General features: G+C 46.5%; 1 protein-coding gene across 1 annotated transcript; it reads left to right on the plus strand.

Annotated features, from left to right (window-relative positions):
- Positions 1 to 255: 255 nt before the first annotated feature.
- LOC120997396 (ornithine decarboxylase 1) lies at positions 256 to 4,800 on the plus strand. Its single transcript, XM_040427468.1, has 11 exons — positions 256 to 420; positions 1,382 to 1,528; positions 1,610 to 1,752; positions 1,828 to 2,001; positions 2,092 to 2,264; positions 2,497 to 2,631; positions 2,745 to 2,910; positions 3,031 to 3,193; positions 3,283 to 3,398; positions 3,937 to 4,151; positions 4,399 to 4,800. The coding sequence occupies exons 3-11, from the start codon at positions 1,651 to 1,653 to the stop codon at positions 4,535 to 4,537; spliced, it is 1,383 nt and encodes a 460-aa protein (XP_040283402.1). The 5' UTR covers positions 256 to 420; positions 1,382 to 1,528; positions 1,610 to 1,650; the 3' UTR covers positions 4,538 to 4,800.
- Positions 4,801 to 25,906: the final 21,106 nt, after the last annotated feature.

Below are 25,906 nucleotides of genomic sequence, written 5' to 3' on the forward strand. Positions count from 1 at the left end.
CAACGCCCTATAGTGTACATGGCGCCCTATACAGATCTGTACGTACAGTGTACACCTCCATTACTACACAGTTTCCAGTCATCGCCACAGCAGCAGTAATACCTCAGCTCTTCCTGCCAACGACCGCGGTGACGTCACAATAGCCAAGTGGCTGCGCGCCAAGAGCGCTCGAAGTCACTCCCGGAGCAAACCGATCAGCGCTGGTTTGAGCTGGCGCGTTGTCCTGACAACGCAGGCCCCGCCTATAAAAGGCGTCGAGCGCCGTCGCCTCAGTCCAGTCACTGTGTGAAGCTTGCTCGCTGTTGACGATCCTCTGTGGCGGTTTCTTGCCTTGTGCTCTGTTCTCCGCTGTGGGTACTTTTATTTTCTTCTGGGCATTTCGTGCCTCGATGGGTACAGATTTCGTAAATGCTTTTTAAGGTAAGTTTTGTTTTTTTTCTTCTTTTTCGTTCTGGTGACGTGGGCAGTTGGAGTGGGGGGGGGGGGGAGCTGTGCGCGTTTTGAGGACTTTTGTTCCGTTTTCAATACCGTAGTTAGATCCTAATGAGCTCCTAAGTGTTTATGGAGGGTCGTGTTGGACGAGGGGGACGCTGCCCACGTGTTTGACTAGGGTGGGGGTGGTAGTAGAGTGTGTGGTGGACGTAATCCCCTTGTGTTAACCTATTAATCACATGCATTGTAAGTGGTCACACTTAGGAGGTCATAAAGCTCATGATTTGTAATATCAGACCCTGTGGAAGTCATTGGGGTGCTCATAATTGTTTTACTGAGGTGTATATATTGGATGTGGTCAGTATCCCACGCCCAGGTAGTCTGATCGTGTCCCTTGGGCCCACCATATGGCTGCTCCCTTGAAGGTCTCATTGGCCATATGTGGGGTTTGAGTCGCTGATGAAAGGACAGCTGGCCAGGCGTTGCTATAGGGTTAAATAACGTTTGCTCCTCTAAGACCTCCTTTCTCTTATTACTGATCTGTATGTGACCTCTGGGTGAAATTGCGCTGATCTGTCTCAGTCATGCGTGACTCTGCTCTGCCTTTTTGCTGGTTGAGTCCTGTGATAGCAATTTTTGCACATGGCTGTCAAGTGCCGGGTGCAGAGGGTGACTGCAGCGAGTAAGGGAAGCGCCATGATGCCGGCACAAGCCCTGATTGGATGGCGGTGTGCCTGGGAGGCGAGTCCCTCCCTTTTACTGTCTACTGACACGAGGCACGGTTCCTGAGGAGGTGGAAGTGGATGGGGCTTCTCAGCCATTCATTAAATGGGCTGGGTGCATGACGTGAGAGGGCTGGTTTCAAGGGTTTTTACATGCTAGCTTGGATTGTGAAGTCATCTCTGGAGACATGTGATGACTAATAAAAAAAAATTCCTTCCTTTTGCAGAACGCCGACAGCACAGCAGTAAAGAACGGCTCCTTCGAGAGCGTAGGGCTTGTCTTATACTTACCAGGCTTCTATTTCACCGGAGAACCTCCTTGGGCGCAAAGCTGAGGTTCTTTTTGTAATAAACCCCATCTCTAACTTATCCATGTAAGTAGTTCAGAGCTGACGAGTTGTATATTTTTCTGTATCATCTGCGATGGAGTCTAACTTTTTTTTTGTTTTTAACAGTTTGTTGCATTCTCGTCTTGTGTTCGTGGAACGTTGAGACAATGAACACCTTCAGCAACGACGAATTTGACTTCAGCTTCCTTGAGGAAGGTTTTACTGCCCGGGATGTCCTGGAGCAGAAGATCAATGAAGTGTCCTTATCTGTAAGTTCACTCTTCAGTCTTTTGGGTTTATACCACAGTTTGTCTTCTTGAAGCTAAGTATTTGTGTATTTTTAGGATGACAAGGATGCCTTTTATGTTGCCGATCTTGGAGATATTGTGAAGAAGCATGTTCGGTGGTTTAAAGCACTGCCACGAGTGACTCCATTTTATGCTGTTAAATGCAATGATAGCAAGGCTATTGTGAAGACTCTGTCCATCTTGGGGGCTGGATTTGACTGTGCCAGCAAGGTAAGTTACTCTGGAGTGCAAGAAGCCTTTAATGAGGTGGCCAACATAATGTTGGAATAGAAGTTAATAGTTACCGTTCTTCTCCTCCAGACTGAAATCCAACTTGTCCAAAGTATCGGTGTTGCTCCAGAAAGAATCATCTATGCCAACCCATGCAAGCAAGTTTCTCAGATCAAGTATGCTGCTAGCAGTGGTGTGGAGAAGATGACCTTTGATAGTGAAGTAGAATTGATGAAGGTGGCAAGGAATCACCCCAATGCCAAGTAAGTTGTGGGAATACTGCACCATGCATAGGTGTGTTCATCACTGATTGGTAGCATCTGAGGAAACTTATGAAGGGGCTGTGTTCCCTGCACAGGAGCAGTCACCCAGCCATGTTGGGAACCCCCCCCCCCCCCCCCATCATTCATGCAGTGGTATCATAGCCTAGTGATGAGGCTTGACTTGTGATTGTGCTCATTTTCCTGCTATTCAGTTTCTTTCTCTCCCTCTCAGGCTTGTTTTACGGATAGCCACAGATGACTCAAAAGCTGTGTGTCGGCTGAGTGTAAAGTTTGGGGCCACTCTAAAAACAAGCAGAACCCTTTTGGAACGTGCAAAGGAGCTCAATGTGGATATCATTGGTGTAAGGTAGGGATCTTTAGTATTGAGTCTTAGACTTTTGTTAAGCCAGAAGGTCACAAATGATTTGTCACCTCTTTTGTATATTAAAGACTAATTTTTTTATTTTTTCGCCAAATTAGTTTCCATGTTGGCAGTGGATGTACAGATCCTCAGACATTTGTTCAAGCAGTTTCTGATGCCCGATATGTCTTTGATATGGGAGCTGAGTTTGGTTTCAATATGCACTTACTTGACATTGGTGGTGGCTTTCCTGGATCTGAAGACGTCAAGCTCAAATTTGAGGAGGTAAGATCAGGTCCATCTTCAAATGGTTGGAGCTGTTTGCTCCATATTGTATACCTAAACATGGCGCTCAAATCTACAAAGTGCAGCATTTGACCTGTTTATAATTTTTTTTCTTTTTAGGTGACATCTGTAATAAACCCCGCTCTAGACAAATATTTTCCAGTTGACTCTGGAGTGAAAATTATTGCAGAACCTGGAAGATACTATGTTGCTTCAGCCTTCACCCTCGCAGTCAATATCATTGCAAAGAAGGTTATGTTGACTGAACAGTCCGGATCTGATGGTATGTGTGAAGGGTTTTGTTCAGGTTTTTTTTTTTTTTTTGTGGTGTCCTGTATAACAGGCAGTTCTAACAAGATCTATCTCTTTCAGATGAAGATGATACTTTGTGTCCCAAAACGCTCATGTATTATGTCAATGATGGTGTCTATGGCTCTTTCAATTGCATTTTGTATGACCATGCTCATGTCAAGCCCATGCTTCAGAAGGTAAGGCCATTGACCGGTTCATTACTATTTGAAATCTTTAACTCAAGTAATAACTTGATACTGATGACAGAATCAGCACTTTGGTACTGCAGTCACTTTAATGTTATCCAGTGCTGAGCATGTTGCTGGAAATGACAGTAACTTCTTTCTATGTAGAGAAAGATCATGCAATCTCTGGCTATGATTGGGGGAATACCAAATTCCCTTTATGGAGAGCATCTTGTGCAGCATGAGGGGTCTTGTAGGATTTGCATGCCTCTGGAATTCTAGGAAGAGGGTATGCAAATACCCTTCCAATCTGTGCCTCTGTTCTGCTCCATATCTCCTGGTTTGCAGATCCACTTAAGTGGATGGGTCCACATTGTGATGCGGCGTGCACACAGTCGGTGTCTGTATATTGTCAACACTGTCTGCAGGCCATGATACGGGCACTGCTGTGTACATGAGCCTCTTAATGTGTTTGGATGACAAACATGATGTGAACTTGGCATAATGACACTGAAGTGAGATTGTGACCTATGCATACTTTTCTTTGCAGAAGCCTAAATTGGATGAAAAGTACTACTCGAGCAGCATTTGGGGACCAACATGTGATGGATTGGATCGCATTGTTGAGCGGTTTGACCTACCAGAGCTGCAGGTTGGAGACTGGATGCTGTTTGAGAACATGGGAGCTTACACAGTAGCTGCATCATCAACATTCAATGGATTCCAGAGACCATCACTCTTCTACGTTATGTCAAGGCCATACTGGTAAGAAACCATAACTTCTAACCTTGACTAGTTTATAGAGGTTATTTGAGAATTCATGTTTTGTCTGGAATTGGCAACTTGCTACAGCTGCCAGTTAGCTGTAGACTGCCGAGGGCAGTAATTGGCTGCAGCAGTTGCATATCCAGATATGTTACTACTGAAGAAACCATAGAGGTCATGTGAGGTCTGTAATTCTTGGCCAACCAGTTTGATTCCTTGTAACCTTTTTGTCCTCTTGCCCCTTTAGGCAGCTGATGCACGATATCCAAGAACATGGAATTGTTCCAGAGGTGACAGATTCGACTGTTCTTCATTTGCCTTGCGCCTTGGAAAGTGGGCTAGAGCTCAGTACTGCAGCCTGTACTTCAGCAAGTGTCAATGTATAGATTTTTATTTATCTCTAGGTTTAGTTTTATGTATTAGAAGTCAGTTATGGGACCATAATTTAACTTTTTGTAGTGTAATATTCGGCATTAATGCAACAAAATGGATGACTGGGAGATGGGGTCACAATTATCTGTGTTCCTATGGAAACTTTTTTATTTTTTCAATTGCTTAAGAGGCACTAAGGCCACCTGAGCATTTTTAGCTTGTGTAATGGCAGTGCCATCTTAGTGTTTGACCCATTTTACAAATAAAGAACTTTAAAATAAATTGTTTTTTTTCTGTAGTCATTTTCATATGGCAACAAATGTGGCATAATCTGCAGCCTCAGACATTATGCAACACATGAATGATCACAGAAGAAATTGTATTAAGCCAATTTAACATGAGCATGTTTTAGTTCAGCAAATTAGCTCTGACTGCTGCATTTTCTAGACTGACCACTGCTGCCCAGGGCATGCTGTGATGTAAAATAAACTATTGCCCTATAATATGCACCAACATTTGTGGTGTCTTGAATTTCATGTTTCCCATGGACTTTGTGTAACAGCTGGGATTTTGGGCACCAACCCTGTGATTTGAGCCTAAAACTAAGATGCCTAGGGAAGTATTGGGATTGGTGAGCTGGCCGAATGGTGTTCCCACAATTAAAGGGGTTGTCTCGGTAATGCCTTTATGTAGAGAACGTTAATACAAGGCACTGTATTGGGATTGCCTCCTTTGCTGGCTTTTTTTCATTTTTCCATCCTAATATACACCATTTCCATGTTTGATTGCAGGGTGGTCATAATCAGTGGTCATGCTTGCACACGATCGGAAAAAGCACTAACCCATTTTCTTAGTGTGCACGCACCACCACTGCTGGATTATCTCATGTCAGGAGTGTAGTAAACTGACAGATGTTGCCTATTTATGACTGACTAATACCACACCTCACTGCCGCCAGACGTCAAATACTTAGAGCCAGCGAGATACGATATAGTTGCTTGTTACCAAGGTGTGACGTTGCGCTGTCCCTGAGGAGCAGGTAAGGGCAGCTTGGTACAGTGTTCAAACTCCTGTGCACAAGCAACAAGCTGAGGGAGCCTTTTTCACTGCTACCAGCTTCTCGTTTGATATAAGCCTGGTCTGCTAACAGGATTATAGGGTGAGAAACCAACCTATAGTAGCATATAACTATGCCAAAACACTGACGTGGGGATTCGTGATTGAGATACCAGAACAGCACAAGATTAAATTATATATTTAATTGCTTTTAAGGGCTCACTAGACATAACACTATACAAAGAATATATACGGTGGTCTGAGGTTACAAATACAGATGATGGGTACAACCAGGGTTAAGCAGAAAAAGTCAGTTTACCAGGTGTGAGTCCTTTGGGCTGTGAGTTCTTAGCTGTAGTCACATGGGAGGCAGTGATGTTTGCTGGTCCCTCTAAACACATGGCACAATGTGACCCTTCCCCCTTCAGACAAGACACGCCTGCTGGCTTAAATTGGGCCTCTTCACTTGTAGCTGGCCCCTCTGCCTCCCCCCCCCCCCCCCCCCCCCCCCCCTTCCCACAAAACTACTTGGGGTTCATAGTTCCAGACCAGATGATCCCCCTGGGTTCCAGCTACAGGTAGAGTCCAAACATGGTACTGTTTGGTTTCTGTGGGGAGATGTGTATCTCTGCTCCCTGGCGTCCTATTACCAAACTATAAGTAACAGCCTGACTGTCTTGGCCACAGGGACACACATCTAACTGGCTCATGCGATTGATTCATAATTCCTTAGAATCACCGGTTCCATGATGTCTGATACCTTCGATTGAACTGGGGAATTGGCCTAGACCCTCTGCAGAGGTTATTCCTGTTCAATTAGCTGTCTGGAGTAGGTGCTATGTGTAAGCAAGTAGCTTATTTGAAGCCAGGACCCCCTGCGCTGCTCCTCCCTCTATTAGATAACAGATGGCTGGTGTCCTGGTCTCTGGCCTGGAGATGGTTTAGGGCAGCCTGGCTGGGGGGATGGGAAGGTGGAGTGCGGCCCACTGCCGGAAACTGTTTCCTTGGGAGCTTTGGCTGTGCTTCCCTTCCCCCCCCCCCCCCCCCCCCCTTGAATAAAGTTGCCTTCCATGTCCTCTTGGCCCCCTTCATATTAAAACTGCACTGCTCACCAGAGAATCCACTCAGACCACTTAAGCTTGCGTCGACGTTAATCATTACAACAATCGTTAATGTCTTCCCTTAGTCCTAACAGCAGCACAGATGGGAAGATGGCAAGAAGAACCCCTAGGGAGAAACTTAGAATGTGTCGGCAGATAAGAACCATTTGGCCCATCTAGTCTGCCCAATATATGGAATACCATGAAGAGCCCCTGGCCCTATCTTATATGAAGGATGGCCTTATGCCTATCCCATGCATGCTTAAACTCCTTCACTGTATTTGCATCTACCACTTCTTCTGCAGGAAGGCTATTCCATGCATCCACTACTCTCAGTAAAGTAATACTTCCTGATATTACTTTTAAACCTTTGCCCATCTAATTTAAAACTGTCCTTTTTGTAGCAGTTTTTCTTCTCTTAAATATTCTCTCCTCTTCACCTCCCTCTTTCTACTAGTAATGCCTCTCCCTATACATCCAAGCATTCTGCTAGCATTTCCTGCTGCTCTATGACATTGTCTGCCTACCTTTTTAAGTCTTTTGAAATAATGACCCCCTAAATCCCTTTCCTCAGATACTGAGGTTAGGACTGTATCACAGATTTTATATTCTGCTCTTGGGTTTTTACGCCCCAGGTGCATTATCTTGCACTTATCGACATAAAATTTTAGTTGCCAGATTTTTGACCATTCCTCTAGTTTTCCTAAGTCCTTTTCCATTTGGTGTATCCCTCCAGGAACATCAACCCTGTTACAAATCTTTGTCATCAGAAAAAAGACGCCTTACCATCGAGGCCTTCTGCAATTTCGCTGATAAAGATTAGAGTTGAGCGAACACCTGGATGTTAGGGTTCGAAAAGTTCGGCCGAACTTCCCGGAAATGTTCGGGATCCGAACCAAACTTCGTCCCCAACCCGAACCCCATTGAAGTCACTGGGGAACCGAACTTTTGGGCACTAAAAAGGCTGTAAAACAGCCCAGGAAAGAGCTAGAGGGCTGCAAAAGGCAGCAACATGTAGGGTAAATCCCCTGCAAACAAATGTGGATAGGGAAATGAATTAAAATAAAAATGACCCAATATCAATTGGACAGAGGTCCCATAGCAGAGAATCAGTCTCTTCATGCCATAGCAGAGAATCTGGCTTCATGTCACCCACCACTGGAAGAGGCCACTGTCACATATTTAGGCCCCGGCACCCAGACAGGAGAGCGGTCCCGTAACAGAGAATCTGGCCTTATGTCAGCGCAGAATCTGTCTTCATGTCATAGCAGAGAATCAGGCTTCACGTCACCCACCACTAGAACAGGCCACTGTCACATATTTAGGCCCAGGCAGAGGAGAGGGGTCGCGTAACAGAGAATCTGGCTTCATGTCAGCACAGAATAAGTCTTCATGTCATAGCAGAGAATCAGGCTTCACGTCACCCACCACTGGAACAGGCCACTGTCACACATTTAGGCCCAGGCACCCAGCCAGAGGAGAGAGGTCCCGTAACAGAGAATCTGGCCTTATGTCAGCGCAGAATCTGTCTTCATGTCATAGCAGAGAATCAGGCTTCACGTCACCCACCACTGGAACAGGCTACTGTCACACATTAAGGCCCAGGCAGAGGAGAGAGGTCCCGTAACAGAGAATCTGGCCTTATGTCAGCACAGAATCTGTCTTCATGTCATAGCAGAGAATCAGGCTTCGTGTCACCCACCACTGGAACAGGCCACTGTCACACATTTAGGCCCAGGCACCCAGCCAGAGGAGAGAGGTCCCGTAACAGAGAATCTGGCCTTATGTCAGCACAGAATCTGTCTTCATGTCATAGCAGAGAATCAGGCTTCACGTCACCCACCACTGGAACAGGCCACTGTCACACATTTAGGCCCAGGCACCCAGCCAGAGGAGAGAGGTCCCGTAACAGAGAATCTGGCCTTATGTCAGCGCAGAATCTGTCTTCATGTCATAGCAGAGAATCAGGCTTCACGTCACCCACCACTGGAACAGGCCACTGTCACACATTTAGGCCCAGGCAGAGGAGAGAGGTCCCGTAACAGAGAATCTGGCCTTATGTCAGCGCAGAATCTGTCTTCATGTCATAGCAGAGAATCAGGCTTCACGTCACCCACCACTGGAACAGGCCACTGTCACACATTTAGGCCCAGGCACCGGAGAGAGGTCCCGTAACAGAGAATCTGGCCTTATGTCAGCACAGAATCTGTCTTCATGTCATAGCAGAGAATCAGGCTTCACGTCACCCACCACTGGAACAGGCCACTGTCACACATTTAGGCCCAGGCAGAGGAGAGAGGTCCCGTAACAGAGAATCTGGCCTTATGTCAGCGCAGAATCTGTCTTCATGTCATAGCAGAGAATCAGGCTTCACGTCACCCACCACTGGAACAGGCCACTGTCACACATTTAGGCCCAGGCAGAGGAGAGAGGTCCCGTAACAGAGAATCTGGCCTTATGTCAGCGCAGAATCTGTCTTCATGTCATAGCAGAGAATCAGGCTTCACGTCACCCACCACTGGAACAGGCCCCTGTCACACATTTAGGCCCAGGCACCCAGGCAGAGGAGAGAGGTCCCGTAACAGAGAATCTGGCCTTATGTCAGCGCAGAATCTGTCTTCATGTCATAGCAGAGAATCAGGTTTCACGTCACCCACCACTGGAACAGGCCACTGTCACACATTTAGGCCCCGGCACCCAGACAGAGGAGAGGTTCATTCAACTTTGGGTTGCCCCGCAATATAATGGTAAAATGAAATTAAAAATAGTATTGAATGAGGAAGTGCCCTGGAGTAGAATAATATATTGTTAAGGGGAGGTAGTTAATATCTAATCTGCACAAGGGATGGACAGGTCCTGTGGGATCCATGCCTGGTTCATTTTTATGAACGTCAGCTTGTCCACATTGGCTGTAGACAGGCGGCTGCGTTTGTAATGACGCCCCCTGCCGTGCTGAATACACGTTCAGACAAAACGCTGGCCGCCGGGCAGGCCAGCACCTCCAAGGCATAAAAGGCTAGCTCTGGCCACGTGGACAATTTGGAGACCCAGAAGTTGAATAGGGCCGAACCATCAGTCAGTACGTGGAGGGGTGTGCACAGGTACTGTTCCACCATGTTAGTGAAATGTTGCTTCCTGCTAACACGTTCCGTATCAGGTGGTGGTGCAGTTAGCTGTGGCGTGTTGACAAAACTTTTCCACATCTCTGCCATGCTAACCCTGCCCTCAGAGGAGCTGGCCGGGACACAGCTGCGTTGGCGACCTCTTGCTCCTCCTCTGCCTTCGCCTTGGGCTTCCACTGGTTCCCCTGTGACATTTGGGAATGCTCTCAGTAGCGCGTCTACCAACGTGCGCTTGTACTCGCGCATCTTCCTATCACGCTCCAGTGTAGGAAGTAAGGTGGGCACATTGTCTTTGTACCGGGGATCCAGCAGGGTGGCAACCCAGTAGTCCGCACACGTTAAAATGTGGGCAACTCTGCTGTCGTTGCGCAGGCACTGCAGCATGTAGTCGCTCATGTGTGCCAGGCTGCCCAGAGGTAAGGACAAGCTGTCCTCTGTGGGAGGCGTATCGTCATCGTCCTGAGTTTCCCCCCAGCCACACACCAGTGATGGGCCCGAGCTGCTTTGGGTGCCACCCCGCTGTGAACATGCTTCATCCTCATCCTCCTCCACCTCCTCCTCATCCTCGTCCTCCAGTAGTGGGCCCTGTCTGGCCACATTTGTACCTGGCCTCTGGTGTTGCAAAAAACCTCCCTCTGAGTCACTTCGAAGAGACTGGCCTGAAAGTGCTAAAAATGACCCCTCTTCCTCCTGGGCCACCTCCTCTTCCATCATCGCCCTAAGTGTTTTCTCAAGGAGACATAGAAGTGGTATTGTAACGCTGATAACGGCGTCATCGCCACTGGCCATGTTGGTGGAGTACTCGAAACAACGCAACAGGGCACACAGGTCTTGCATGGAGGCCCAGTCATTAGTGGTGAAGTGTGTCTGATCCGCAGTGCGACTGACCCGTGCGTGCTGCAGCTGAAACTCCACTATGGCCTGCTGCTGCTCGCACAGTCTGTCCAGCATATGCAAGGTGGAGTTCCACCTGGTGGGTACGTCGCATATGAGGCGGTGAGCGGGAAGGCCGAAGTTACGCTGTAGCGCAGACAGGCGAGCAGCGGCAGGGTGTGAATGCCGGAAGCGCGAACAGACGGCCCGCACTTTATGCAGCAGCTCTGACATGTCGGGGTAGTTGCGAATGAACTTCTGCACCACCAAATTCAGCACATGCGTCAGGCAAGGGATGTGCGTCAAACCGGCTAGTCCCAGAGCTGCAACGAGATTTCGCCCATTATCGCACACCACCAGGCCGGGCTTGAGGCTCACCGGCAGCAACCACTCGTCGGTCTGTTGTTCTATACCCCGCCACAAATCCTGTGCAGTGTGGGGCCTGTCCCCCAAACATATGAGTTTCAGAATGGCCTGCTGACGTTTACCCCGGGCTGTGCTGAAGTTGGTGGTGAAGGTGTGTGGCTGACTGGATGAGCAGGTGGAAGAAGACGAGGAGGAAGCTGAGTAGGAGGAGGAGGAGACAGGAGGCAAAGAATGTTGCCCTGCGATCCTTGGCGGCGGAAGGACGTGCGCCAAACAGCTCTCCACCTGGGGCCCAGCCGCCACTACATTTACCCAGTGTGCAGTTAGGGAGATATAGCGTCCCTGGCCGTGCTTACTGGTCCACGTATCTGTGGTTAGGTGGACCTTGCCACAGATGGCGTTGCGCAGTGCACACTTGATTTTATCGGACACTTGTTTGTGCAGGGAAGGCACGGCTCTCTTGGAGAAGTAGTGCCGGCTGGGAACAACATACTGTGGGACAGCAAGTGACATGAGCTGTTTGAAGCTGTGTGTGTCCACCAGCCTAAATGACAGCATTTCATAGGCCAGTAGTTTAGAAATGCTGGCATTCAGGGCCAGGGATCGAGGGTGGCTAGGTGGGAATTTACGCTTTCTCTCAAATGTTTGTGAGATGGAGAGCTGAACGCTGCCGTGTGACATGGTTGAGATGCTTGGTGACGCAGGTGGTGGTGTTGGTGGTACATCCCATGTTTGCTGGGCGGCAGGTGCCAACGTTCCTCCAGAGGCCGAGGCGGCGGCAGCAGAAGAGGCCGAGGCGGCGGCAGCAGCAGAAGAGGCCGAGGCGGCAGCAGCAGAAGAGGTAGCAGGGGGAGCCTGAGTGACTTCCTTGTTTTTAAGGTGTTTACTCCACTGCAGTTCATGCTTTGCATGCAGGTGCCTGGTCATGCAGGTTGTGCTAAGGTTCAGAACGTTAATGCCTCGCTTCAGGCTCTGATGGCACAGCGTGCAAACCACTCGGGTCTTGTCGTCAGCACATTGTTTGAAGAAGTGCCATGCCAGGGAACTCCTTGAAGCTGCCTTTGGGGTGCTCGGTCCCAGATGGCGGCGGTCAGTAGCAGGCGGAGTCTCTTGGCGGCGGGTGTTCTGATTTTGCCCACTGCTCCCTCTTTTGCTACGCTGTTGGCTCGGTCTCACCACTGCCTCTTCCTCCGAACTGTGAAAGTCAGTGGCACGACCTTCATTCCATGTGGGGTCTAGGACCTCATCGTCCCCTGCATCGTCTTCCACCCAGTCTTGATCCCTGACCTCCTGTTCAGTCTGCACACTGCAGAAAGACGCAGCAGTTGGCACCTGTGTTTCGTCATCATCAGAGACGTGCTGAGGTGGTATTCCCATGTCCTCATCATCAGGAAAAATAAGTGGTTGTGCGTTAGTGCATTCTATCTCTTCCACCCCTGGGGAAGGGCTAGGTGGATGCCCTTGGGAAACCCTGGCAGCAGAGTCTTCAAACAGCATAAAAGACTGCTGCATAACTTGAGGCTCAGACAGTTTCCCTGATATGCATGGGGGTGATGTGACAGACCGATGGGCTTGGTTTTCATGCGCCATCTGTGCACTTTCTGCAGAAGACTGGGTGGGAGATAATGTGAACGTGCTGGATCCACTGTCGACCACCCAATTGACTAATGCCTGTACCTGCTCAGGCCTTACCATCCTTAGAACGGCATTGGGCCCCACCAAATATCGCTGTAAATTCTGCTGGCTACTGGGACCTGAGGTAGTTGGTTCACTAGGACGTGTGGCTGTGGCAAAATGGCCACGTCCTCTCCCAGCACCAGAGGGTCCACTAACACCACCACGACCATGTCAGCGTCCGCATCCCTTATTAGATGTTTTCCTCATTGTTCCCGTTCACCACAATTTTGAGAATGGCAAATTTGGGAATAGTTTTTCAACCCAGAACAAAAAATGTGCTTTTACGGTCACTACAAATAACTTGACCAGCTAAAACACTACAGATTTGGTTGAATAGAAATGTCAGGCCTGTTTTTTTTTTTGCGCTATGTGACAGGTATAGGTTTAATCACAGAATCAGACTTCTATCTTCACTGTAGCGTGTGTCTTAGGTTTTTCTGAATGACACTATCAGCATCTTCAATGTAAGATATCCTTTTTGGGATAGATTTCAAGTAGGCCTCAAATACCAGAAACTAGTTATTTTGAGAATGGCAAATTTGGGAATAGTTTTTCAACCCAGAACAAAAAGTCTGCTTTTACGGTCACTACAAATAACTTGACCAGCTAAAACACTACAGATTTGGTTGAATAGAAATGTCAGTCCTGTTTTTTTTTTTGCGCTATGTGACAGGTATAGGTTTAATCACAGAATTAGACTTCTATCTGCACGGTAGCGTGTGTCTTAGGTTTTTCTGAATGACACTATCAGCACCTTCAATGTAAGATATCCTTTTTGGGATAGATTTCAAGTAGGCCTCATATACCAGAAACTAGTTATTTTGAGAATGGCAAATTTGGGAATAGTTTTTCAACCCAGAACAAAAAGTGTGCTTTTACGGTCACTACAAATAACTTGACCAGCTAAAACAGTACAGATTTGGTTGAATAGAAATGTCAGGCCTGTTTTTTTTTTGCGCTATGTGACAGGTATAGGTTTAATCACAGAATCAGACTTCTATCTGCACGGTAGCGTGTGTCTTAGGTTTTTCTGAATGACACTATCAGCACCTTCAATGTAAGATATCCTTTTTGGGATAGATTTCAAGTAGGCCTCAAATACCAGAAACTAGTTATTTTGAGAATGGCAAATTTGGGAATAGTTTTTCAACCCAGAACAAAAAGTCTGCTTTTACGGTCACTACAAATAACTTGACCAGCTAAAACAGTACAGATTTGGTTGAATAGAAATGTCAGGCCTGTTTTTTTTTTTTGCGCTGTGTGACAGGTATAGGTTTAATCACAGAATCAGACTTCTATCTGCACGGTAGCGTGTGTCTTAGGTTTTTCTGAATGACACTATCAGCACCTTCAATGTAAGATATCCTTTTTGGGATAGATTTCAAGTAGGCCTCAAATACCAGAAACTAGTTATTTTGAGAATGGCAAATTTGGGAATAGTTTTTCAACCCAGAACAAAAAGTCTGCTTTTACGGTCACTACACATAACTTGACCGGCTAAAACAGTACAGATTTGGTTGAATAGAAATGTCAGGCCTGTTTTTTTTTTTGCGCTATGTGACAGGTATAGGTTTAATCACAGAATCAGACTTCTATCTGCACGGTAGCGTGTGTCTTAGGTTTTTCTGAATGACACTATCAGCACCTTCAATGTAAGATATCCTTTTTGGGATAGATTTCAAGTAGGCCTCAAATACCAGAAACTAGTTATTTTGAGAATGGCAAATTTGGGAATAGTTTTTCAACCCAGAACAAAAAGTCTGCTTTTACGGTCACTACAAATAACTTGACCAGCTAAAACAGTACAGATTTGGTTGAATAGAAATGTCAGGCCTGTTTTTTTTTTGCGCTGTGTGACAGGTATAGGTTTGATCACAGAATCAGACTTCTATCTGCACGGTAGCGTGTGTCTTAGGTTTTTCTGAATGACACTATCAGCACCTTCAATGTAAGATATCCTTTTTCGGATAGATTTCAAGTAGGCCTCAAATACCAGAAACTAGTTATTTTGAGAATGGCAAATTTGGGAATAGTTTTTCAACCCAGAACAAAAAGTCTGCTTTTACGGTCACTACAAATAACTTGACCAGCTAAAACAGTACAGATTTGGTTGAATAGAAATGTCAGGCCTGTTTTTTTTTGCGCTATGTGACAGGTATAGGTTTAATCACAGAATCAGACTTCTATCTGCACGGTAGCGTGTGTCTTAGGTTTTTCTGAATGACACTATCAGCACCTTTAATGTAAGATATCCTTTTTGGGATAGATTTCAAGTAGGCCTCATATACCAGAAACTAGTTATTTTGAGAATGGCAAATTTGGGAATAGTTTTTCAACCCAGAACAAAAAGTGTGCTTTTACGGTCACTACAAATAACTTGACCAGCTAAAACAGTACAGATTTGGTTGAATAGAAATGTCAGGTCTATTTTTTAGGCGCTGGGTGACAGGCTCAACTTGCCCCTGATGTAGTATATGGCCAAAAAATAACCACACTGTTGATGGTTAAATGCACTTGGGTGACACAGGCTCAGCCTGCACAAGATGTAGTATATGGCCAAAAAATAACCAGACTATTGATGGTTAAATGCACTTCGGTGACACAGGCTCAGCCTGCAGCTGATGTAGCATATGGCCAAAAAATAACCAGATTGTTGATGGTTAAATGCACTTCGGTGACACAGGCTCAGCCTGCAGCTGATGTAGGATATAGCACAAAATAACCACACTATTGATGGTTAAATACACTAGGTGATAGCTTGTGCTGGCGCACCACAAGTCACAAAATGGCCGCCGATCACCCCAGAAAAAAAGTGATCTAAAAACGCTCTGGGCAGCCTCAAAAAAGTGAGCAAGTCAATATTAGCACTTCAATGATCCACAGCTGCAGATCGATCACAGAATGAAGTCTTTTTGAGGAGTTAATCTGTCTAATCTCGCCCTAACGTCGCAGCTGCAACCTCTCCCTATGCTTGAATCAGCAGAGTGACGTGCAGCGCAACGTGACCCAAGCTTATATAGAGGCTGGGTCACATGCTGCACTGGCCAATCACAGCCATGCCAATAGTAGGCAAGGCTGTGATGGCCTGATGGGGCAAGTAGTATGACGCTTGTTGATTGGCTGCTTTGCAGCCTTTCAAAAAGCGCCAAGAAAGCGCCGAACCCCGAACCCGGACTTTTACGAAAATGTTCGGGTTCGGGTCCGTGTAACGGACACCCCAAAATTCGGTACGAACCCGAACTATACAGTTCGGGTTCGCTCATCCCTAATAAAGATATTAAACAATATGGGTCCCAGAACAGATCCCTGAGGTACCCCACTGGTAACAAGACCATGGTCTGAATATACTCCATTGACTACAACCCTCTGTCTGTCCCTCAGCCACTGCCTAATCCATACAACAATATGGGAGTCCAAGCACAAAGACTGCAATTTATTGATAAGCCTTCTATGTGGGACAGTATCAAAAGCCTTACTAAAGTCTAGATAAGCGATGTCTACTGCACCTCCGCCATCTTTTATTTTAGTCACCCAATCAAAAAAATCTATAAGATTAGTTTGGCATGATCTCCCTGAAGTAAACCCATGCTGTTTTTCATATTTAAATCCATGCGATTTTAGATGTTCCACAATCCTTAAGTATGGTTTTCATTAATTTCCCCACTATTGATATCAGGCTTACTGGCCTATTGTTGCCCAATTCCTCCCTACTACCTTTCTTGTGAATGGGCACAACATTTGCTAATTTCCAATCTTCTAGGACGACTCCTGTTACCAGTGATTGGTTAAATAAATCTGTTAATGGTTTTGCTAGTTCACCGCTGAGCTCTTTTAATAGCTTTGGGTGTATCACATCAGGCTCCTGTGACTTATTTGTATTCATTTTAGACAGCTGACTTAGAACCTCTTCCTCTGTAAAGACACATGCATCAAAAGATTCATTAGTCTTCCTTCCTAACAGGTCCTTTTCCTTTGTAAAAACTGAACAGAAGTATTCATTGAGGCAGTCAGCTAGTTTCACTGACTGAGCTAATTTCTCTTCAGCCTGTGCTTTAGAAGCTCATATAACTTGTTTGGCCTCTCTCTGCCTAATGTTATAAATTTGCCTGTTTTTTGCTTTTACTGACAAGCCTAATGCAATTTTCTGTTGCCTTCAATAATGCCACTTTTAAGTAGTCCCATTTCTCCTGGACGCCATTAAAACTGTTCCAATCTGATAGGGACTCGTATACCACTAATCTAATTTTAGAAAAGTCAGTTTTTCTAAAATCTAAAACTTTTGTTTTTGTGTGGTGTGAATCAGTCACTGTACTTACACAGTCCTGATCAAAAGTTTAAGACCACTTGAAAAATGGCAAAAATCATATTTCACATGGCTGGATCTTAACAAGGTTCCAAGTAGAGCTTCAACATGCAACAAGAAGAAATGAGAGTGAGACAAAACATTTTTTTCTCGCCCAATTCCTTGGGGGACATAGCAAACATTGGGTATAGCTCAACTCCCTAGGAGGCGTGACACTAAGTGAAAACTATTAAGCCCCTCCTCCAGCAGCTATACCCTCAGCCTGGAGAGAGAGACTGCCAGTTTTTGCTTAGTGTCCAAGGAGGCAAGACACTCCCTGCTCTGCAGGGCTGTTTTTCTCCTTCATTTTTAATTTTTTCTTTTTACATTTATTTTTCTTTTTGTTATTTTTCACAGGGACAACTGAGACGCCTGGACCTCTGTTTCTCCCGGGGTCGAGCTGCGCCAGTGCCGGTCATCCGCACTGCTGCCTTCCCCACAGAAGACAAGGAGGACCAGGGCAGCTCAGCTCCCCTGCATCCCGCCAGCGGGGACGGTCTTATCTCTCTGCGGCAGCATACATCTTCCAGCGCCGTAGGCCGTTACTTCAGCCCATTTATATATTCAAATCGCGCGAACGAAGCCGGTGGGAGGCGGGGCTTCGCTTCCCGCTCCTCTATGTCCCCGCCTTCTGATCATCCCAGGAGTCCAGCAACTGCTGGTGCCGCTTCTTCCTGAGGATATCGTATCACTGCAGAGGGAGAATTCTTCTGCTCTGCTCCTGCTGCTGTTTTCTGTGGACAAGATCCCTGTGCTGCTGATTGCCCTGAGGTCTTCGGTCTGGTAGGACTGCTAACCCCTTCCTGGTGCCAGCAGCCCCTAGCCTGGACGGCCATACCCTTTTTTTTGCCAATATGTCCGACCCCTCAGGGGCCTCTGGGCCCTGGTATCACGCCTGCACTGCCTGTGATGCACCCTTTCCACGGGGGCAATCAGACCCGCATTGCTCTGCATGCCAGGTCCCAATACAGGGTCCGCCACTTGCTGTGCCGCCCTCTTTCCTCTTGGATCCTCCTGAATGGGCAAGATCCCTGTCCCAGGCCGTGGAAAGCCTCACTAATGTCGTGGGCCGCCTTGCGAATGCACAGCCTGCCACGCAGCCTGATAACACCCCCTGCCATCCCCTCCGGGTCCGCTACTTCGGCCGACCCGTCTGGGTCCCTCGCTCCCAGCGTCGCCTCCAGGGCCCGGTACCCCCAGAAGCGGTTCAGGGTGGAGTGCGTGTCATCCTCGGATGCATCCCTGTCACCTCCAAGGGTATGGTCTCAGTCGGGCCCCTCCTCCTCACAGGACATGCCCTCAGAGGGAGAATTAGTGGATTCGGATTGGGATATGGACTCGGCTTTATTGTCCAAGCTGGCCTCTGCTGTGGGCCATCTCATTACCAACATTCGTGACACCTTTAAAATTCACGATGACCCTTCCAGCTCTGACAAGGCCAGTGTGTCCTTTTTCCGCCCCAAGCAGGCGTCCACAGTATTCCCTCTCCATGCCGACTTCTCGTTGGTAGTCTCTAAGGCTTGGTCTCGCCCTAATGCCCGTTTTCCCCCCCCCCCCCCCAAGAAGTTGGATATCTGTTATCCCTTCCTGGCGGATTGCATCTCCACTTGGGTGTTTCCGCCTTAGGTTGACCCTCCCATGGCCCACTTGTCTAAAAGCACGGCCATTCCTGTGGCGGACGGCTCCTCACTTCAGTCCGCTGAGGACCGGCGAATGGAATCCCTTACAAAGGCCATATTTGCCGCCTCCGGTTCAGCCTTTAGGCCGGTCTTTGCTTCCGCCTGGGCCGGAAAAGCGGTTTCGGAATGGGCTTCCCAGCTGGATCAGGAACTTGATTCGGATGTCTCCATTCAGGACCTCCGTGCTTTAGCCCAGCTCGTTGTTCAGGCAGGAAAATTTATTTGTGAGGACTCCCTTGATGCAGGTGCCCTCATGGCCCGTTCCTCTGCTCTGGCCATTTCAGCTAGGAGAGCACTTTGGCTAAAGGTTTGGATGACGGATGCCGCTTCCAAACGGTCACTTGCTGGCCTTCCCTTCGCGGGCTCCCGCTTATTCGGGACACGCCTTTTTTTCGGACTCAACCCTCCTGGCGTAAGTCCCAGCCTGCTCGCCCTCCTTAGGCCAAGCAGACCCCCGCCTGAAGGTGCGCCCCCACCCCACCCACCCGACATCTGGCAGGCGCACGTCTCCGACGCCTGGGCTCGAAGTTGTATCTTCCGGATACAAAATCGAATTTGCGTCCCTCCCTCCGGTTCGCTTCTTTCGCTCCCGTGTCCCGAGGGACCCCCAGTGTGCGGCTGACTTCTCCGAAGCCATTCGCACCCTTCTGGAAAAAGGAGTGATCACTCCCGTTCCTCTAAGGGACCGATTCAAGAGGTTCTACTCGAACCTTTTTGTGGTCCCCAAAAAAGAAGGTTCGGTAAGACCAATATTGGACCTCAATCGGTTAAACCGTTTTCTCCATCTTCGGTGGTTCAGGATGGAGTCCCTCAGATCCGTGGTGGACTCTCTGGAAAAAGGGGAGTTTCTATCTATCGACATCCATGATGCTTACCTCCACGTCGCGATCGCTCGGTGTCACCAGCGTTTCCTTCGATTTGCGGTGGGGAACGACCATTCTCAATTTGTCGCCCTCCCCTTCGGCCTGGCGACGGCTCCTCGGGTGTTCACCAAGATCCTTGCCCCTGACCTGGCCTTGCTCCACTCCAGGGGCGTTTTTCTACTTCCCTACTTGGACGATCTTCCCTTTAGTCTCAGATGCCGTCTGATGGTTATGGGGCTGCAGTCAGCACCAGTAAGGGCCTTAATTTGGGTCGAGCATTGTCCAGTGTCTTGACGGACAGCCAATTGGAGCCTCCGACTCAGTGCTGGTGAAATTTTTTGGGGTCTTCCACTTGACTTTTTTGTTCCATAACCCTTAGGATCATTTAAGAAATTCCAAATGACTGTCTTACTGCGTCCCACCTCAGCAGCGAGAGAGACCCTGCTTATGCAGTTCAATAACCCGACCACGTTCAAAAAGGGAGAGTTTTTTTGCCTTTGCCATCACAACGTGTGACTACCTGACAGAAAATGACAATGAATCCACATCTTTGCACAGATTTGGTCTTTTAAAGGCATGTGGTCCTAAACTTTTGATCAGCTGAAAAACCGCCTGTTTCAGTTTATTCGTTTTCATAAAATTGAATGCTCAAATTTTTTTTGTCTCATTCCCATTTCTTCTTGTTGCATGTTGAAGCTCTACTTGGAACCTTGTTAAGATCCAACAATGTAAAATATTATTTTTTGCCATTTTTCAAGTGGTCTTAAACTTTTGATCAGGACTGTAGTAAACCACACTGACTAGTGATCACTAGATTCCAAGCTTTCCCCTACAGTAATATCGGATACCAAATTCCCATTTGTGAATACTAAATCTAAAATGGCCTCCTTCCGGGTTGGCTCCTCAACTACTTGCTGTAGGGAATTTAGAATATCTGTACTCCTGGCAGAACTAGTTATTTTGGTTTTCCAGTTTATATCAGGAAGATTAAAGTCTCCCATAATTATAACTTCCCCCTTCAATGTCATTTTAGCTATTTCCTCAACTAGTAGATCATCTAATTCTTTGACTTGGCTAGGTGGTCTATATATCACACATACACGAGTTACCTTATGATTATCAAGCTGCAAGGTAACCCAAACTGACTCTAAATTGGTCTCGCTAACTTGTATTAAATTAGATTTTATGCTATCTTTCACATATAGGGCCACCACTCCCCCCTTCTTGCCTTCTCTGTCTTTCCTATATAGAGAGAACCCTGTTATTGTTATATCCCAGTCATTACTCCCATTGAACCACGTCTCAGTAACAGCCACTAAATCTATATTCTCAGATGCCATTATAGCCTCAAGTTCATTGATCTTATTCCCTAAACTGCGAGCATTTGTAGACAAGACTCTGAGCTTGTAATTTCTTAACCTATGTGCTACTGGCATCTTCTGGCATTGTTCCGGGGGGCAGTCAGACTGTTGGATTATCACTCTTTTGCCCCCCTTTCCTAGTTTAAATGCTCCTTAGCAAATACTTGGAACTGTTCACTGAGGACATTCGTTCCCTTTAGAGAAAGATGCAAACCATATTTCTTGTACAGTTCTTTTCCATTCCAACAAGAGCTAACATGAGACACAAAGCCAAACCCTTGGTTCAGACACCATTCACCAAGCCATACATTGAATTCCTTAATGCGCATCTTCCTGTCATGCTGAAGGTTATGCACAGGCAAAACTGCAGAGAATGAAACAGTTGATACAACCTCCCCTATATCATTTCCAAGTGTGTGAAAAGCTTCCTTCACCTTTGAAACTTCATTGTAAGCCAGATCATTTGTCCCAAGATGGACAATAACATCCACCTCCCTTTCCTGCTTTGCTTGCCTAACAATATTAAGGATACGTCATCTATCCCTGCTAGCGGTAGCACCAGGGAGACATCTCACAACACCATTTTCCTCAAACTTCACACCTCTTATGATGGAATCGCCCACCAACAGCTGCTTACTATCAGTCCTCACCTTCTCCTTTTTGTCTTTGGCTGCAGTCTTGCATACTTTAGGCATGGGAGATGATTGTTTCTCACCCACTGTGCTTGAGCCATCCTTCATGTTGCTCTTGCACTCTGAAAGTGCTGCAAATGAATTATGGACAGCCACAGACTGTGGGACATATCTTCTATCAAGAACTCTGTCTACCAGAACCTGCAGTAACCCATCTTCCATTTCTAGGAGGCCTCTGTGGCAGTGGCATTGCAACGTTCTCAGCCTTAGTTTGTTTAACGGTAAATTTACAAATCTCAGATTTCAAAAATGCAATTTCCTGCTGCATAACGGAGAGATGTCTACAGATCAGACAGCATCCAAACCTCCGAAGAGTGGAGCCTGAAATAGAGCCCTCATGCTTGGCAGAATCAAGTATAATCTGCCCAAAGTCCAAGTGTTCAGCTAATCTGGCATCCAATCTATAATGGGAGACAAATGTTTATTCAGAGCTCCAGGAGGCAGACTTGCAAATCATGTCGAGAGGAAGAAGTCACCTCTCAGCAAAATAAGTAGTTACGGCCCTAGTAGAATGGACCTTTACAAACCCCGGAGGGTCTAGAGATTGGGGAACAAGATTCCCTAATAGCCTCCTTAATCCATCGACTGATGGATGGTTTAGATGCTTTACGGCCTTTAAAGTTACAGGCAAACAGGATTAGAAGATTTTTATCTTTCCTGAACTCCTTTGATCTATCCACATAGATCCGGAGGCATCTTGAGACATCCAGAGGCTGTCTAACAGGTTCCTCGGAGGAGGTAGAAAGAAACGGGAGGGATATCACCTGGTTGATATTCTGGAACCTCTTGGCCGAAGTCACTGCAAGGAGAAAAACAAGTTTCCTCCTCCAAAGGCTCAAAGGGGGGAGATGCTAACCCCTTGAGCACTACTGATAAATCCCATTGAGGAATGGGTCTCAGTCTCAGTACTCTAGGCTTTAATCTTTCAGCTCCTTTAACCCCATAGGGACACAGCCTTATTTCACCTTAAGGACCAGGCCATTTTTTGCAAATCTGACCACTGTCACTTTAAGTGCTGATAACTTTAAAACGCTTTGACTTATCCATATTGTACTTCATGACACTGGTAAAATGAAGTCAAAAAAAATATTTTGTTTGCACAAAATAATACCTAATTTACCAAAAAATTCAGTTTCTCTACTTCTGTAATACATAGTAATACCCCCAAAAATTGTGATGACTTTACATTCCCCATATGTCTACTTCATGTTTGAATTATTTTGGGGATGATATTCAATTTTTTGAGGATGTTATAAGGCTTAGAAGCAAAGAAGCAAATCTTGAAATTTTTTTAGAAATTTACAAAAACTCAATTTTTAGGGACCAGTTCAGGTCTGAAGTCACTTTGCAAGGCTTACATAATAGAAACCACCCAAAAATGACCCCATCTAAGAAAGTACACCCCTCAAGGTATTCAAAACTGATTTTACATACGTCGTTAACTCTTTAGGTGTTGCACAAGAGTTATTGGCAAATGGGGATGAAATTTGAAAATTTCATTTTTTTGCCTTATTTTCCATTTTAACCCATTTTTTCTACTAACAAAGCAAGGGTTAACAGCCAATCAAGACTGTATCTTTATTGCCCTGACTCTGCCGTTTACAGAAACACCCAATATGTGGCCGTAAACTACTGTACGGCCACACAGCGGGGCGTAGAGTGAAAGGTGCACCGTTTGGTTTTTGGAGGGCTGATTTTTATGGACCGGTTTATTTACACCGTGTCCTGTTTCAACCCCCCTGATGCACCCCTGGAGTAGAAACTCCCTAAAAGTGACCCCATTTTGGAAACTACGGGATAAGGTGGCATTTTTTGGGGGACTATTTTTAGGGTACATATGATTTTTGTTTGCTCTATATTACATTTTTGTGAGGCAAGGTTACCAAAAATAGAAATTCTGAAATTTCATCTCCATTTGCCATTAACTGTTGAGGAACACCTAAAGGGTTAATAAAGTTTGTATAATCAGTTTTGAATACCTTGAGGGGTGTAGTTTCTTAGATGGGGTCACGTTTAGGGAGTTTTTACTCTAAGGGGGCTTCAAAAGGGACATGGTGTCAATAAAAAAGGCCATCAAAATCGGCCTTCCAGAAACCATGTCGGTCCTTTCCTTTTACGGCCTCCCTTTTACTGATACAGCAGTTTACGACCACAAATGTGGCATTTCTGTAAACTGCAGTATCAGGGTAGTAAATATAAACTTTTGTTTGGTTGTTAACCCTTGTTTTGTTACCGGAAAAAACGGATTGAAATGGAAAAGTGCCAAAAATTGCGTTTTTGGCACCGTTTTTTTTTTTTTAACTGTGTTAATCTGGGGGGTGAGGTCATGGGATATTTTTATAGAGGAGATTCTTACGGACGCGGCAATACCTAATAAGTGTACTTTTTTTTTTTTACAATTTAGGTTTTTGACTATATTATCCTTTTTGATACAAAAATAGATTTTTTGTATCTCTAAAGTCTAGGTGTCATTTTTTTATTTATTTTTTATCCGATTATCTTATGTGGGGGCTCATTTTTTGCGGGACGAGCGGACGGTTTTATTGGCACTATTTTGGGGGCTATATGACTTTTTGATCGCTTGCTATAAAAAAAATTGTTATGTTTGGTGACAAAAAAAATCTTTTTTTTTTTTTTTTTTTCCTTAACCGTGTTAATCTGGGGGGTTAGGTCATGGGGTATTTTTATAGAGGAGATTATTACCGACGCGGCAATACCTAATATGTCTACTTTTAATAAATTATTTTTGTTTTTTTGGATGTCTCAAGTCTGAGAACCAGTTTTTTTTATTCGATGTCAGTGCTAAATTGGGATATAAATTTAGTACTCCATGGAAGTGTGATACTCCCTGAAGCAACCAATAATGCAGAGGCCCGGATGATCGGGGCACGTGTCACATTGAGTAGTGGTGTCCTTCCGTATCCCCCTCCTGTGACACACTCTGCACCTTTTTTGGGTTCGTCCCTTCTTTCCAGTATGGGGGACCACACCTGGAAAGTGTTGGCCAGGGACGATCCGGGCGCCTACAGTTTCCCGGTCCGAAAAGATCAGGGCCATGAGGACTGCCTCATAGAACTGGCGGAATGTCCCTGTGCTGCCAGCGCTTCGGGATAGTACAAAAGAGTTGTACATGGCAACCTGTACCAAGTAGACCGCAACTTTTTTGTACCATGCCCGGGTTTTGCGCATGGCATTATATGGCTTGAGGACTTGATCAGAGAGATCAACTCCTCCCATATACCGATTGTAGGCGACGATACAATCGGGCTTGAGGACCATTGCCGTGGTACGTCGCACAGGGACAGGGGTGATGCCGTTACCATGAATTGTGGACAGCATAAGGACATCCCTCTTGTCCTTATACCTGACCAGCAACAGGTTTCCAGTGGTAAGGGCACGAGTCTCACCCCTGGGGATAGGTTCCTGGAGGGGGAGGGCAGGGAGGCCGCGTTGATTTTTTCCGCACGGTCCCACAAGCGAACGTGGATCTGGCGGCAAGGGACTGGAACAAGGGGATACTGGTATAAAAGTTATCCACGTACAGGTGGTAACCCTTATCCAGCAGTGGGTGCATAAGGTCCCACACAAGTTTCCCGGTAACACCCAGAGTGGGGGGACATTCTGGGGGTTGAATCCGGGAATCTCGCCCCTCGTATATACGAAATTTTTAAGTGTACCCTGAGGTACTCTCACAAATTTTGTATAGCTTCACGCCATACCTCGCCCGCTTGGAGGGCACATACTGGCGGAAAATGAGTCTCCCCTTGAACGCAATGAGAGACTCATCAACCGCGACCTCCCTTACAGGTACATAGGCCTCCATGAATTTGGCCCCAAAGTGATCGATGACCGGCCGTATCTTATACAGACGGTCATGGGCAGGATCACCTCGGGCGGGGGGACATGCTGCATTATCGGAATAATGCAGACATTTCCGGATGGCCTCAAACCGGGAGCGTGTCATGGCCGTACTGTAAAGTGGGGTCTGGTATAGGACGTCCCCACTCCAGTACAGCCTGACACTGGGTTTCTTGACCAGGCCCATATGCAGCACGAGGCCCCAAAATGTCCTCATTTCGGCTGCACTGACTGGCGTCCATCCACCGGGCCTGGCCAAAAAGGAGCCCAGGTGTTGAGCGACGAACTGTTGGGCATACAGATTCGTCTGCTCCACCATCAGATTTACCAGTGGGTCACTGAAAAAATGACAAAAAAAGTCATATTCAGTGTAGCCCACTGTGGAAATCTGGAT

Source organism: Bufo bufo, chromosome 4, assembly GCF_905171765.1.
Source record: "Bufo bufo chromosome 4, aBufBuf1.1, whole genome shotgun sequence".
NCBI lineage: Eukaryota > Metazoa > Chordata > Amphibia > Anura > Bufonidae > Bufo > Bufo bufo.

Coding starts and splice junctions, on each gene's coding strand:
- LOC120997396 (XM_040427468.1), top strand. CDS start 1,651: ATGAACACCTTCAGCAACGACGAATTTGACTTCAGCTTCCTTGAGGAA. Junction 2,002..2,091: donor GATTTGACTGTGCCAGCAAG/GTAAGTTACTCT, acceptor CTTCTCCTCCAG/ACTGAAATCCAACTTGTCCA. Junction 2,265..2,496: donor AGGAATCACCCCAATGCCAA/GTAAGTTGTGGG, acceptor TCTCCCTCTCAG/GCTTGTTTTACGGATAGCCA.